The sequence below is a fragment of the Muscardinus avellanarius genome (assembly GCF_963383645.1).
Source record: "Muscardinus avellanarius genome assembly, chromosome: 10".
NCBI lineage: Eukaryota > Metazoa > Chordata > Mammalia > Rodentia > Gliridae > Muscardinus > Muscardinus avellanarius.
The window spans coordinates 79,080,091-79,094,371 of record NC_137796.1 but is presented as its reverse complement, the minus strand read 5'-3'; the positions used below and the strand labels follow the sequence as shown (position 1 = coordinate 79,094,371).

Genomic DNA, 14,281 nt, shown 5'->3' with positions numbered 1-14,281 from the left:
CAGTGGGTTTTCCTGTGGGGACTGTGGTTCCTTTAGTGAGGACAGTGGGTTTTTTTGTGAGAAGTACACTGGTTTTAGAAGGAGCAGTGGTTGGAACTGGAGATCTGATAGGAAGCACTGTTGGCACTGGAGCTGCAAAGAAAAACAAATCCCCGGAGTTTAGTCAAAATCACACCATCGCCATCAACCACCCTGGTCATTCACATCTCATTACAGTAGATAGTCCAGGTCTCCTACTCCCAGCCCCCAACCTTCCCTCATTAACAAACATTCAATCAACAGTGCTCCAGCATATGTCCTATATAATGCCAGGTATTCATTCACAAAAATAAATAGGATAAGCCAGGCACACGGTGGAGCATACCTGTAATCCTAGTATTTGAGATGCTGAGACAGAAGGATCTAGGGTTCACAGCCAGTCTTAGCAAGTTAGGTAGACTCCTAGCAACCTAGCAAGACCCTGTTTCAAAACAAGAAACAAAAAGGGCTGGAGGTGTAGCTTGGAGGTAGAATGTCCCTGGGTTCAAGCCCCAGAACTGAGAGGGAGGGAGGGAGGGAGGGAGAGAGAGAGAGAGAGAGAGAGAGAGAGAGAGAGAGAGAGAGAGAGAGAGAGAGACCCAAGGTGGTGAGTACCATTCTTGAGGCCTTGGGTTTTGTCTTACTTCGACAGGCGCCATGACTGATCAAGATGAAACCCACAGCAATAACAAAGGCAGTGTTACTTCCCCGGACGGCCTCAAGAATCAGCTGAAGAGAGAAGGAAGAGACAGATGAAAATGAATCCCTGGCAACTCAGCAACCCTGCCAGGCTTGTCATCTGCCAAAATATTACCTTGTTGGAACCTCAAGACTCCAGCCCACCCTTGCCCGAAACCCTAAGTTCACCTCTTTTCTATTCCCTTTCTACCTTCTCAGCCTCACACCCAGCCATAGGTCCTCTCCCCACGCCCCACACTGACACATACAGGGCCCAATCTCCATCCCTCACCTGCATAGGTTGTTGATGTCCCGAAGGGATTGTGATGGAGGTGTTCAGCCAATCAGTGCTCTGAGACCCAACACGGTTCCACAGAGAAATGGGGGAACTGCCTGCAGGACTTCCCAGCAGGATCTTGAGCGTAGCGCCTTTCCCAAGGCCATACATGTGGTAAGTAAACTCCACACAGATGTCTCCGGGGGCACAGAAGGGTCGGCTCATCAGTCTGACAGACTGTCCTGGCTGAGAGAACTTGTCTGCCTCAAAGTAGATATAGTGATCCCCTGGGCAAAAGAGGAGAACCAGCAAGATAAGACACCCGCACAGACCATGGCTACTTGCTGCTATAATCATGTCTGGCTTTCCAAGAGGGTATCTGGGCAAGTGGCCAGCAACCTAGTGCCCTTCAAGGTAGCATCTTTTTCTGCTTGTTCTGGACTTCTAACTGAAGAAGGCAGGAAAGAAAGGGATAAACAAACCTGCAGATTCCACAGTTGGCAGCACCCCTAAATCTCTTGGCTGAAAAAAAGATTTTGAAGCATGGGCTCAGTGAAATGGGAGGTCTCAATTTTTCAGGGCAGGGATGCCAGTGATCTCACAGCCGTGAGCATGTTTGAGTATACTCTGTCATCTCAGTTTTGGCCTCTGGTGCTTTCCCAATAAACACCTACTGGCTGATCTGCACCACCTCCAACAATATCCTCCATCAATCACACCTGCCAGCCCCCTCGATGGGAGAAGATTTAGTGATTCATTGGCTGAAGGGATGGGTCCCAGTCTCCTCACCTCCATAAAGAGAATTTCCTGCGGAGCTTGTGATGGGGATGGGTATACTTTTACTCGCCCAGGTCCAACGTCCACCATCCCCCAATTCGTGGATCCAGTCACAGAAGGGATAGGCACTGTCTTCAAAGTCACACTGAGGAAAGCTCTCTAGTGAGTGGATCCAGAGGGAGGTATGAGAAACTTGGGCCATGCCATGGGAAATCGCACCCCCTCTCCTGGGGTCCTTCCCAGGGCTCTGCTCTCACCCCCACAGGGAGCGATGCTGATTGCGTCCACTGCTACTGCTGGCTCTGGGATCTTTCCAAACACGCCCACCACCATGAACTGAATAGGGAGGGAGAGTGGGACTGAAGTGAGCACACAGAGTGAACCCACAATCCTCCAACCCTCAGCATGGACCCCGCTCCTGGTGCCCAAAACCCTCCATCCATTCCAACATTGGGAGTACCTACCATGTGCAAGGACCTGACCCCTTGCTCCTCTATACCTGTATCTGTCCCTGTCCTGTGTAATTGACAGAAACAGGCTGCCATTTGGCTCCAGATTGTCCTGAAAAGAGTGTGTGTTTTCGGATGCTGCCTATAAATGGAAAAACAAAAAATGGGGAGGGAGAGAGAGAGAGAGAGAGATGTGAGCTTAAGGGGTCCGGGAAATTGCTCCAAACCCATACACCCCCCCCCATATGCAAGCAATCCCCTCTCCCTCTGCTGGCACCTTCATTTATTTTTCTAGTATCCAGTGCCTTCCCCATTTCCACTTCATGGAATAAGCTCATATATATCCCAGATTTCCCTTGACCCTGAGGCACATCCCAAATTTCCCCAACAACCCAACCCTCGGAGATGCTCCCAGGTTAGTGCAAATCCGGTGAATTGTCTTATCTAACCCAAGACCGTAGCGGAGACCAGGAGGGCTGCGCCGGGAGATTGGCCCTGTAGGGTATAGTGGAAGGATAGGGTCAGACAGCCGGTGGACTGGCTCAGGGGGCTCAGGAGGACAGATTTCTGTCCCGGTTTTGCATTCTTGGGGTCCAGGAGCATGTAGAAGCCATCTGCAAAAGAAAAGGCAGGTAAGGGGTAAAGATGGTTGGAATTGAGGGAAGACTGCAGGAATGCCCCCTCCCCCGCGCCCCCTACGTAGTATGAGGACCTGGCCTTGGGGAGCCCCATCAGCTGCCTAGAACCGGCAGTGCCGATGTGGTTACACCTGTGTCTCAATTGGTTGAGGCCTTCATCCCTCCCAGGAGTGCCTGGACTGTAAGAAAGCGCCATCATAGAAAACCCGGGCATCCAAGCAGAAGCAGCAGCCAAAATCCTGTCCTTTGGATGCTTACTCTGCAGGTCCCTTAGAGTCATAGCCTCTTTCTTTTCTTGACCTACTGAGCATTGAAGATTCACAGAATTAGTGAGAGAGAGCCAGTCAGACACTGGAGAGCAAGCAGCTCCCCACTTGACACCGCCTTTGCCGCCAACTCAGGAAACCAATCAGCCTGGACCTTGTTTCAGTGACGCAACTAGTAGCCAGGGGGAGAAGGAAGCAATCTAGACGCGGAGCGCGCATGCGTGTTTGCTGGTGCTGGACTCACACTGGGTCCCTACCAGCGAGGGCACAGACACCAGGTACAGCCTGGACAGTGGGCTTGGGAGAGGCAGAGGAGGACTGAAGTGGAGGGAACCGGCTGCAGCGGTAAAGCAGAGAAAAGAAACAATTGGGAAGGAAGAAGGAGGGGCAAGGAAAGAAAATGAGAAAATGGTGAAAGAAAAAGCAAGAAGAAGCTGGACTTGGTGGTTTAAATCTGCAATCCCAGAGGCTGAGACAGGAGGATCACAGGATCAAAGCCAGCCGCAGCAATTTACTGAGCGACCCTCAGCAGCTACCCTGTTTCAAAATAGAAAATAAAAAGGGCTGGGGGCGTAGCTTGGAGGTACAATGCTTCTGGGTTCAATCCCCAGTAAAACACACACACACACACACACACACACACACACACACACACACACTCGAGAAAGCAGAGACATGAGAAATGGAAGAGAAAAAGAAGAAGGGGGGCGGGGGCAGAGGGGTGAAGCACACTTTTGGAGAACCAACCACAGGTTCCCGGCCAGCTTCAACAGTTTAGTGAGGCCCCTCACAATTTAGTCTCACAGTTTAGTGAGACTCTGTTTCCAGAAAAACAAACAAGAAAATAGAACTGTGGGTGTAGCTCAGAGGTAGAATACCTCTGCATTCAATCTGCAGTAGGGGCATATTACCTCTGAGCTACATCCCTAGCCTGATTTTATTCTTTATTTTGAAACAGGGTCTCACTAAGTTTGGGAGGCCTCCCTGCGGAGGGCCTCACTAAGTAGATGAGGCTGGCCAAGAACCCGGATCCTCCTGTCTCAGCCTCCCAAGTACAAGTACTAGGAGTGTTCCACCACACCCAGTTTGTGCTTACTTTTTTCTTATTTATTACTTTTTTTTTTTGGTACTGGGGATATAACCCTCCAAGTTTCACCCCCAGTCCTTTTTTTTTTTTTTTTTGCAGTATTGTGGATGGAACCCAGGGGCATTCTATCTCCGAGCTACACCCCCAGCCCTATTTTTTATTCTTTATTTTGAAACAGGGTCTCAATTGAATTGCAAAGGACCTCACTAAGTAGCTGAGGCTATCCATGAACCGAGATCCTCCTTGTCTCAGCCTCTCAAGTACTGGAATTACAATCGTGTGTCACCATGCCCAGCTCCTTTTTTATTAAGAAAAAAAAATCTTTGTGTGTCTTGCTGGGGATTGAACCCTGGGATTTTACCTCTGGGCTATACCCCCATCACTTTTTCTTTTCTTCTTCCTTTTTTTTTTTTTTCAATATTGAGGATTGAACTCAGGGGCATTCTACCTCTGAGCTATACCCTCAGCCCAATTTAATTAATTAATTAATTAATTTAGTGGTACTGGGGTTCCTGGAAACCCTTCTACCTCCGGGCTACACTCCCAGACCCATTTTTATATTTTTTAATTTGGAAACAGGGTCTCTTAAGCCAGCGAGGCTGGCTTGGAACCTGCACAATCCTCCTGTCTCTGCCTCCCAAGTGCGGGGATTACAAGCGTGCACCACCACTCCCGTGTTATTTTTTTATTTTTGAAACAGGATCTCACTAAGTTGCAGAAGCCTTCATTAAGTAGCTGAAACTGGCTGCCAATCTGAGATCCTCCTTTCTCAGCCTCCCAAGTACTGGGATTACAAATGTGCGCCACCACACCCAGCTCCATTTTTTTTCTTTTTTCTTTTTCTTTTCTTTCTTTTTTCAGTACTGGGGATGGAACCCAGAGGCATTCTACCTCCAAGCTACACCCCCGGCCCTATATTTTATTCTTTATTTTGAAACAGGGTCTCACTGAGTTGCAAAGGGCCTCACTAAGTAGCCAAGGCTGGCCACGAACCGCAATCCTCAAGTCTCAGCCTCCCAAATGCTGGGATTACAAGCATATTCCAACACCCAGCTCATTTTTATTTTGAAACAGGGTCTTGCTTAGTTACTGAGGCTAGCCTCAAACCTGCAGCCTCCCGTCTTAGCCTCCCAAGTAGGAGCATTTTAGCTTTAAGATACAGATCCCCAGCCCTATTATTTATTTATTTATTTATTTATTTATTTATTTATTTATTTATTTATTACTGGTACTGAGGGTTGACTCCAGAGACGTTCTACCTCTGAGCCACACCCCCAAGCCATTGTGTGTGTGTGTGTGTGTGTGTGTGTGTGTGTGTGTGTGTGTGTGTGGCCCTGGGGATGGAACACAGGGGCCTCTACCTTCGAGTACAACCCCGACCTATTTTATATTTTATTTGGAAACAGGGTCTCACTAAGTTGCTGAGAGCCTCACTAGTAGCTGAGGCTGGCTTCGAACCTGTGCAATCCTCCTGTCTTAGACTCTCAACTACTAGAATTACAAGCATGCACCACCATGCCCGGCTCCCAAGCCATTTTTTAAATTTTTAATTAAAAATGTTATGTGTGTGTGTGTTATACTGGAGATTGAACCCACAGGCATTCTACCTCTAAGTTATACCCCTACCCCAATTTTATTTGGAAACAGTCTTTCTAAGTTGCCAAGGCTAGCTTTGAACCTGAGAGCATCCTGTTTCAGCCTTTCAAATACTATTACAAGCATGCACCACTGCGCCAGGCTTAATTTTTTAAATTTTGAAAGATTCTTTTGCTAAATTGCTGAGGCTGGCTTCAAACCTGCAAAAGTTCCCAATCCATAAAAATATTTAAGGAGATAGAAGTGCTTATTACCATAATTTGATCATCACACATTGTAGGCATGTTTCAGATTATCATACTATGCCTAATAAAGATATGCAAATGTTATATTCCAATAAAAGAAGAAGAGGAAGAGGAGGAGGGAGGAGGAGGAGAAGAAGAAAAGAGGAGAAAGAAAAGGGGGAAGAGGAGGAGGCAGAGGAAGAAGAAGAAAATTATACAAGAAAGCTAGCAAAATAGTACTAAAACTGTTGGGCACGGAGCATGACATGATATGCTGAGGGATACAGAGATGGGATGGCTGGAGGACCCTCCAGGGGCTTTGGGATGAGGGTGAGGAGTTCTCAAGGCCTTTCTAGAAGGCAGCAGAAAGATCAGAGCAAGGAGGGCCTGGAGTTGGAGTGGACCCTCATGGAGTAGGACAAGGGAAAGATGGAGAAGAAAAGGAAATGTGGAAATGATGAGGTAGAAAGAAGGAAAAAGGGATGAGAATAGAGAAATACAAAGGGGACAAGAAGAAAGAAGAGGTATAAACTTGGAAAGGAAACTGGGCAGCACGGTCTCTCTGTTTGAGCTCCAGAGCTGCGTTCAGAGAAGGCGGGAGGCGTGGGCCGTGTGGAAAAGGCTGAGAGGGGAGGTGAGCACTGTGTGGGAGAGAAAAGCAAGGAGTCGGTGGCAGAAAGAGGAAGGAGCAGTCCGGCCAAGAGGGCAGGGAGATGGTGAGAAAAAAGTGAGGGATAGCAGTAAGTATTGCCTGGATAACTGCGAAGGTCTCCTCTGGTACCTCTGCCCAGTCCCTTCAGTGGCTTCTCAGCATAAAAACCAAGTGGTCCTTTTAGTGTAAGCCAGGAGACTGAGGATGTAGCTCAGTGGTAAAGCGCTTGCCTAGCATGCCTGAGGCCCTCGGTTCCATCCCTAGCACCACAGAAATAAATCAGATCAAGTCACCTCTCTGCTTAAAATTCTGCAAAGGCTCCCTGTTTACACAGAATAAAAGCCATAGCGGTTCTAACAATGACCTTCAAGGTCGCATGTGATATGTTTCTCCTATGACACATCTGTGTTCATCCTCTCTCTCCTAGCCATGTGGCTGTACCGCAAACCCCTCCCTCTTCCACAGGCCCGAACCATAAGGCCTTAGCACGGCCAGCCTCTCTGCCCAGAATGTTCTTTCTCACTCCCAGTATTTTCATGCCTCCTTCCCTCACCTCTTTCATGGTTTTTTTTTTTTTTTTTTTTTTTTTTTTTTTTTTTTTACTGTGATATGAATGAGACCTATTCTGACCACCATATTTAAAATTCACAACCCAGCCAGAAGTGGGGGCACATGCCTGTAATCCCTATTATACTTGGGAGGCTGAGACAGGAGGGTTGTGGGTTTGAGGCCAGCTTTAACAATTTAGCAAGAAATTGTTAAAAACCTCAGTACCAGTAATAAATAAATAAATAAATAATAGGGCTGGGGATCTGTATCTTAAAGCTAAAATGCTCTGTTTCAAAATTTAAAAAATTAAAAAATTGGCCAGGAGTGGTGGTGCACACTTGTAATCCCAGCGCTTGGGAGGCTGAAACAGGAGGGTTGCACAGGTTCAAAGCCAGCCTCAACTACTTAGGCTCTCAGCAACTTAGTGAGACTCTGTTTCCAAATAAAGTATAAAATAGGTTTGGGAGTATAGCCCAGAGTTAGAAAAGCCTCTGGGTTCCACCCCCAGTACCAAAAAGAAAGAATTTTAAAAAATCACTCATAGAATGACCCTGCATTCAATCCTCAGTACCAGTAAACAAATAAATAGGCTGAGGGTGTATCTTGAAAGTAGAATGCTCCTGAGTACAATCCCTAGAACCAAATAAAATACAATTTGGAACCCTCCCACTCCTGCACATCCAATCCCCTTCCTTTTTTTGACTTTTTATTTTCCCATAGCACTGCTCAACTCATAATTGTGGGAGTTTTTGTTTTGTTTTGGTAACTGTCTCCCCAACCCCTCATCATCACTCCTTGTCTGTTTTTTGGTGTGTGTGTGTGTGTGTATTACTGGGAATTAAACCCAGGGGCAATTCTTCCTCCAAGCTATATCCCAGTCTTTCTTTCTTTCTTTCTTTCTTTCTTTCTTTCTTTCTTTCTTTCTTTCTTTCTTTCTTTCTTTCTTTCCTTCTTTCCTGAGGACTGAACCCCTGGGCATTCTATCTTTGAGCTACACCCTTTTGAAACAGGGCCCCAGTAAGTTGCTAAGGCTGTCCTCAAACCTGTGTTCATCCTGTCTCAGCCTCCCAAGTACTGAGGGTGACAGGCATGTGCCACCAGGCCCAGCTTCCTTGAATGTTTTGTACACGATTCTCAAGGGCCTCATCCACTCACTAGATGCACACTGTAGGTGTTCTGTGAGTATTGAATGAATGAATGAATGAATGAATGAATGGTGCCAGAGAAAGGTGGTGAGGAGAGAACTTTGTCAAGTCTGCCAAGCAGAGTTTATGGGTAGCAGTGGGGGAACCTGAGGGGTGCTTGGAGCCTAGTTTCTGCCATGAAATCCGAGCTGATAGAGGCTCATGGCTTCTGGGGTTCAACTGTCCCAAGGCAGCTATTATAGGACATGCAGAGATCACTAGAACCTAGAAAGTCAAAGGAGAGAGGCACGGCCAGTACTCACTCCCAGGGCTGGAGAAGTCATCCTCAGGCCCCACGCCAGGCTTCCCTGAAGACCCCTTATTCTGGATCCACTTGGCCCCAGAAGAAGTCGGGATCCAGCTCCAGCCACAGAGATCATTTGGAGTGTCAAAATTGCACATTTGCATCATGCAGACTGAAGGGAAAGAAATGAAGGGATGATTCGAGTTTTTCTGAAAGGTGGCTGCCGCTCAGAAAAGGATGTCTCAGCCTGGAGTCAGAAGTCCAAGTTCCAGTCTCGGTCCTGTGGTGAGCCAGGCACGGCCAGGCTGCCTACAGGTATGTGCCTGACACCAACCACCTGCCCACGCTGTTTCCTTACCTATAAGCTGGAAACAACAGTGCCCGCCCACCTCCTGGAGTTGTATATTAGGTTATGTATGTGAATCATCTAGCTCAGTGATGAGCTAGTCCTTTTACTCAGCTTCTAGAACTTTCCCTTAAACTTTCTCCCCTGGAATCTCTAACTTTGTCAGCTCAGGGCAATAATTCTGGATGTATCATGGTGTGGGGGGTGGGAAGGTAACAGGGAGGATAACCTCCTGGTCAGGTGTTCCTGGAAAAGGGGTCTTCCTGAGGTACGGGACTTTCAGTGCTAAGATGAGAACAGCCTAGATGCAGTCAGGTGGGTTGGCCAATCTAATCCAAGATCAGCACAACTCCGTGTTGAGAAAGGACTTTTCTTGGGCTGTGGATGCTTCAAGAGTCACAGGTGGCCAGGTGTGGTGGCGCACACTTGTAATCCCAGTACCTGGGAGGCTGAGACAGGAGGATCGCACAGGTTCGAAGCCAGCCTCGGCTACTTAGTGAGGTTCTCAGCAACTTAGTGAGACCCTGTTTTCAAATAAAATATAAAATAGGTCAGGGGTGTAGCCCAGAGGTAGAGGCTCCTGGGTTCCATCCCCAGGACTACAAAAAAAAAAAAAAAAAAAAGTCACAGGTGTGGGGTGAGGCAGAAGGAAGCCAGTAGCCTCAACTCATGAGAAACCAAGGTAGGGGCCTGGGTGCCGAGCTGCCTCCTCCACTCCACAGTTCTGCAGATGGAAGGCGCGTGAGAGGAAGAGGGACAGGACTCACTCCGATTGCAGGTGCCCCGACAGATAGAAAGGTTGTCCAGAGAGATGTCCAGGTAGGCAGTGCTGCCTCTCACTCCCTCAAACATCAGCTGTGGGATGGAGAACGAAGAAACCCCCAACACTTTGAGCCCCTTGGCCAGGCCTCCTGTCCCTCTGTCTCTGGCTCCCAATTTCTCTCCTGAATTCAGATGTCCTGATCTTTATGCCCCCTCCCTGCCACAGCCCTCCTGAGCCTCCCGACACTCATGGAACCCCTTGGGCAGCCCTTGGGTCTGCCCTTGGCCTCACCCAGGAGGGCAGAGTGAGCTCCACGGGCACAGTGATAGTGGTAGGCATCCAAGAAGGGCTTTGGGCGTTCATGTGTTTCCAGAGCACGGTGGGGTGGTGGTCTTCTGTGCCCGTGTACAGCAGCAGTCTGAGCTGGGCACCCCAGGACAGCCCAAACATGTAGTAAGCAAAGTGCACACAGAACGGCCCTTGCTCCCAGAGGTCAGGGCTGCGCAGGCGGGCCACTCCGCCCGGGTGGAAGGTCCTGGACACCATGTGCAGGTAGTAGCCCTCTAGAAGAGGCAGAGTCCAGGATGCTGAGCCCGCTCCAAGGGCTGCCCGGCCCAGCCCTGCTCAGAGCCCGAGCAGCCATTCCAGCAGTTCTTTCTCCTTTCATTCAAACCTACCCCTGCCCACCTTCTATCACCCTCCAACCTGAGGCTTGTCAAGGGCCCCTCACCTCCGTTGGGGTAGCCCCCAGGGGGCCCAGTGGTGCCAGTCGGGGAAGGCCCACTCGCTCGGATCCAGTCCCCGTCATCTGCAGACACTTGGGACCAGTCGCAGAGGGGCTTGGAGTCATCCTCAAAATCACACTGAGTGAGAATGGCTAGGAAGTAAGGAGCTACTGTGAGACCTCAGGGACAGCAGAGGGCAGGCTCACAGCCACACCGGGACACTGGTCAGCACTTAGAGAAGGTGGCCACCAAGACTGAGGGCAGAGGTTCAAGAGACAGAATCTGGTAGGAAAAATCTAGGGCTGAGGAGTAGTGTGGGCGGAGGGACAAGGTCGAGGGTCATGAGACGGCGAGGGGGATTTGGCTGGACAAACAGGGTTGTCTGGGCAGCGTGGGTCCTGTTGTTTGCAATTCGAGGGGGAATCTCTCAGGCAGCCCTGGACTCTGCTCTCCACAGTTCCCTCTGCCTTCCCTGTCCTCAAGCTGCCCTTTGCACATTCATTCCATGTTGAGGGCGTTTCCCTGCCCTGAGGACACCTGGGGTGGCCACCCCTGGGCTTGGGACTGGTGTTTGGTGCCAGAACATGGGTCCTGAGGCAAGAATGGAGGCCTGAGCATCCTGCTTCCAACTCACAGTTGTCCCTTGAGCTCCGAGCAACCGGTTTCCAGTCCAGAGGTTGCTGTGTCCTTGGGGTTGGTTTGGAGAAAGAAAAAAAAAAAAAGTCACTTTTGTCATTATTAAGAATTAGAAGAGAGCCAGGAGTGGTGGTGCACACTTGTAACCTCAACACTTGGGAGGCTGAGATGGAAGGATCGAGGTTCAAGAACAGCCTCAGCTACTTAGTGAGGAGGCCCTTTGCAACTCAGTGAGACCCTGTTTCAAATTAAAGGATAAAAAATAGGGCCAGGGGTGTAGTTCGGAGATAGAATGCCCCTGGGTTCCTTCCCTAGTACCGAAAAGAAAAAAAAAAGAAAAAAAAAAGAGTTAGAAGAGAGCCGGGAGTGGTGGTGCACACTTGTAATCCCAGCATTTGGGAGGCTGAGCTAGGAGAATCCCCGTTTGAGCGGACAGCCTCAGTTACTACTTAGTGAGACCCTCTGCAACTCAATGAGACCCTGTTTTAAAATAAAGAGAATAAGAAATAGGGCTGAGGTTATGGGTCGGAGGCAAAATGCCCCTGGGTTCCATCCCCAGTACCACAAAAATAAATAAATAAACAAATAAATAAATAAATAAATAAATAAAATGAAAAGAGCTGTTGGTATACCTCAGAGGTTGAATGCGTATAAATAGGTTCAACCAGGCATGGTGGCACATACCAGTAATCCCAGTACTTGAGAAGCGAGACAGAATGATCTCAGGTTCATAGCCAACTTCATCAATTTAGTGAGGCCCTCAGCAACTGAGGAGGACCCTGCTTCAAAATAAGAATTAAAAAGATCTGGGGGCCGGGTGTGGTGGTGCACGCTAGTAATCCCAGCATTTGGGAGGCTGGGACAGAAGGATCACGGTTCACAGCCAGCCTCAGGTACTTAGTGAGGCCCTTTGCAACTCAGTGAGATCCTGTTTCAAAATAAAGAATAAAATATAGGGCTGGGGGTATAGCTTGGAGGTAGAATGCCCCTGGGTTCCATCTCCAGTACCGCAAAAAAAAAAAAAAAAAAAAAAAAAAAGACTATTATTGTGAGCTCTGAGAGTAGTCATTGATGGATGATTTTTTCCTTTCTTTTTCCCTGTACTGTGTCAATGTTTATGCAGTAAATGTACATTGTCTGCTTTAAGATTTTGGAAAGAAGCCGGGTGTGGTGGCATACACTCTTAATCCCTGGGCTTGGGAGGCTGAGACAGGAGGATCGTGCAAGTTCAAAGCCAGCCTCAGCTGGTTTAAGAGACCCTTTTTCCAAATAAAATATTTAAAAATTGGTCTGGGAGTGTAACCCGGAGGTAGAAGGCCCCTGGGTTCCATCCCCAGTACCACCAAAAAAAAAAAAAAAAAATGATTTTGGAAAGGACACCCATAGTCTCCTCACCAAAAGTTCTTGCCAATATCCTAAAAAGGGTCATCGTACATCTTCTCCCACTGCCACTGGTACCCTCCACCCCAGATGTCTCATACGAGGCCACCTGGTTCCCTGGGTATGAGAATTCTTACCTTTGGGTCTCTTTCCTTCAGGTTCAGGGGGGTCATGTTTTGTTTTGGTCCTGGGGATGGCACCGAGTTACATCACAAGCCCTTTTTTATTTTTTATTTGGAACAGAGTCTCACTATGTTGCTGAGGTTGGCCTCAAAGCTGGGTTCCTTCTGTCTTAGCCTCCCAAGTACTGGAATTACAGATGTGCTGTCCCACACCTGGCTCTTGAGTTCTTTTTTTCTTCTTCTTTTTCCTAATGTTGCCCACGTTTTTTGCCCATAGAGAAGGGACTGTATGACCCAGGTTGCCAGGTGGGAAGTTAGGTGATATCTCCCCAGCTGCACCCAACTGGACATATGCAAGGCAATGAAGATGGTCTTCTCAAGGATCACGGTTCAAGGACAGCCTCAACAACTTAGTGAGGCCCTTTGCAACTCAGTGAGACCCTGTCTTAAAAAATAGGGCTGGGGATATAGTTTGAAGGTAGAATCCCCAGGGTTTCATCCCCAGTACCACACACACACACACACACACACACACACACACACACACACACACACACACAAAGATGGTCATCTCAGACCTTCCTTGTACAAATTCCTCTTCATTGTACAAATTTCATTTCTTTTCTTTTCTTTTTCTCCTCTCCTCCTCCTCCTCCTCCTCCTCCTCCTCCTCCTCCTCCTCCTCCCCCCCCTCCTCCTCCTTCTTCTTCTTTTTGTGGTACTGGGGGTGGAACCACCCAGAGGCTTTCTACCTCTTTTATACTATTTATTTTATATTTATATTTATATACCTATTTTTTACTTTATTTGGAAACAGGTTCTCACTAAGTTGCCGAGAGCCTCACTAAGTAGCCGAGGCTGGCTTCGAATCTGTGTGATCCTCCTGTCTTCAGCATCCAAGCGCAGGGATTACAAGCGTGCGCCATCACGCCCGGCTCTTTGTACAAATTTCACCGAAAACCACTGCCCCTCCCTAGGCAGTCTGGGCTGGCTACAAGGGCCCTTTGTTTTCTTTGTTCAAGTACAACTTGCTCACGCCCAGGACACCAAGCCATCCTGTTTCTTGCTGCCTCCTACCTGAAGGCTCATCTATCAGCTGGACCTCGCCTGGATTTTGTCCATTTTCGGTACACCTGTCTATCCTTCTCTCTCAGCCTCAGACCACACTTCCTCTGTTTCTTCTCAACTCCAGGCTCTGGGGCTATGTGGTCCTCCCCATCCCTGTTTGTGGGTCAACCCCTCCCATCTCATCAGGCTCCCAGTCTCCTCCTTCTTGTCCTGTCCCCTCCTGTTTTCCTAGAGCCACCCACCACCACCCCAGGTCACCACCACCGCCCCCAGCCCGGCTTACCAGACAGGAGCAGGCACGCGGCCCTGGCCCCAGGCGGCCCCCAGCAGCAGCACCAGAGTCCAAACTAAAGGAGCCATGAGGGAGCTCAGAGGCCGCCCTCAGGGGAGGGGAAGGGTACAGTGAGGAGCCCGGGCCACTCTTAGATGGCCCTGGTCCTCCTCACCTGGCAGTCTTCTGTGGAGACCACAAAAAAGCAATCAGAAAAAGGAGAGAAAGCCCTGGGAAGTTAAACCTATGAGCGCTGAAAGTAAAAATCCAGTAGAAGAGTAATAAACTGAAATCAAGAAAAGTAAAAGAGCTAGAATGAAGAGAGACTAGG

General features: G+C 48.7%; 1 protein-coding gene across 1 annotated transcript in view; it reads right to left on the bottom strand.

The window, feature by feature from the left end:
* Positions 1-14,039, bottom strand: part of ZAN (zonadhesin) — a gene marked incomplete at both ends in the record, with an annotated part of 62,287 nt that extends 48,248 nt beyond the window's left edge. Inside the window, 13 exons of the mRNA XM_080703867.1 lie at positions 70-132; positions 663-747; positions 989-1,260; positions 1,763-1,909; positions 2,008-2,086; positions 2,250-2,341; positions 2,649-2,813; positions 8,659-8,811; positions 9,753-9,840; positions 10,040-10,311; positions 10,479-10,625; positions 11,108-11,160; positions 13,963-14,039. Of these exons, the coding sequence (XP_080559993.1) occupies positions 70-132; positions 663-747; positions 989-1,260; positions 1,763-1,909; positions 2,008-2,086; positions 2,250-2,341; positions 2,649-2,813; positions 8,659-8,811; positions 9,753-9,840; positions 10,040-10,311; positions 10,479-10,625; positions 11,108-11,160; positions 13,963-14,039 (1,693 nt within the window). The remainder of the gene's footprint in view (positions 1-69; positions 133-662; positions 748-988; positions 1,261-1,762; positions 1,910-2,007; positions 2,087-2,249; positions 2,342-2,648; positions 2,814-8,658; positions 8,812-9,752; positions 9,841-10,039; positions 10,312-10,478; positions 10,626-11,107; positions 11,161-13,962) is intronic.
* Between the last annotated feature and the right edge of the window lie 242 nt (positions 14,040-14,281).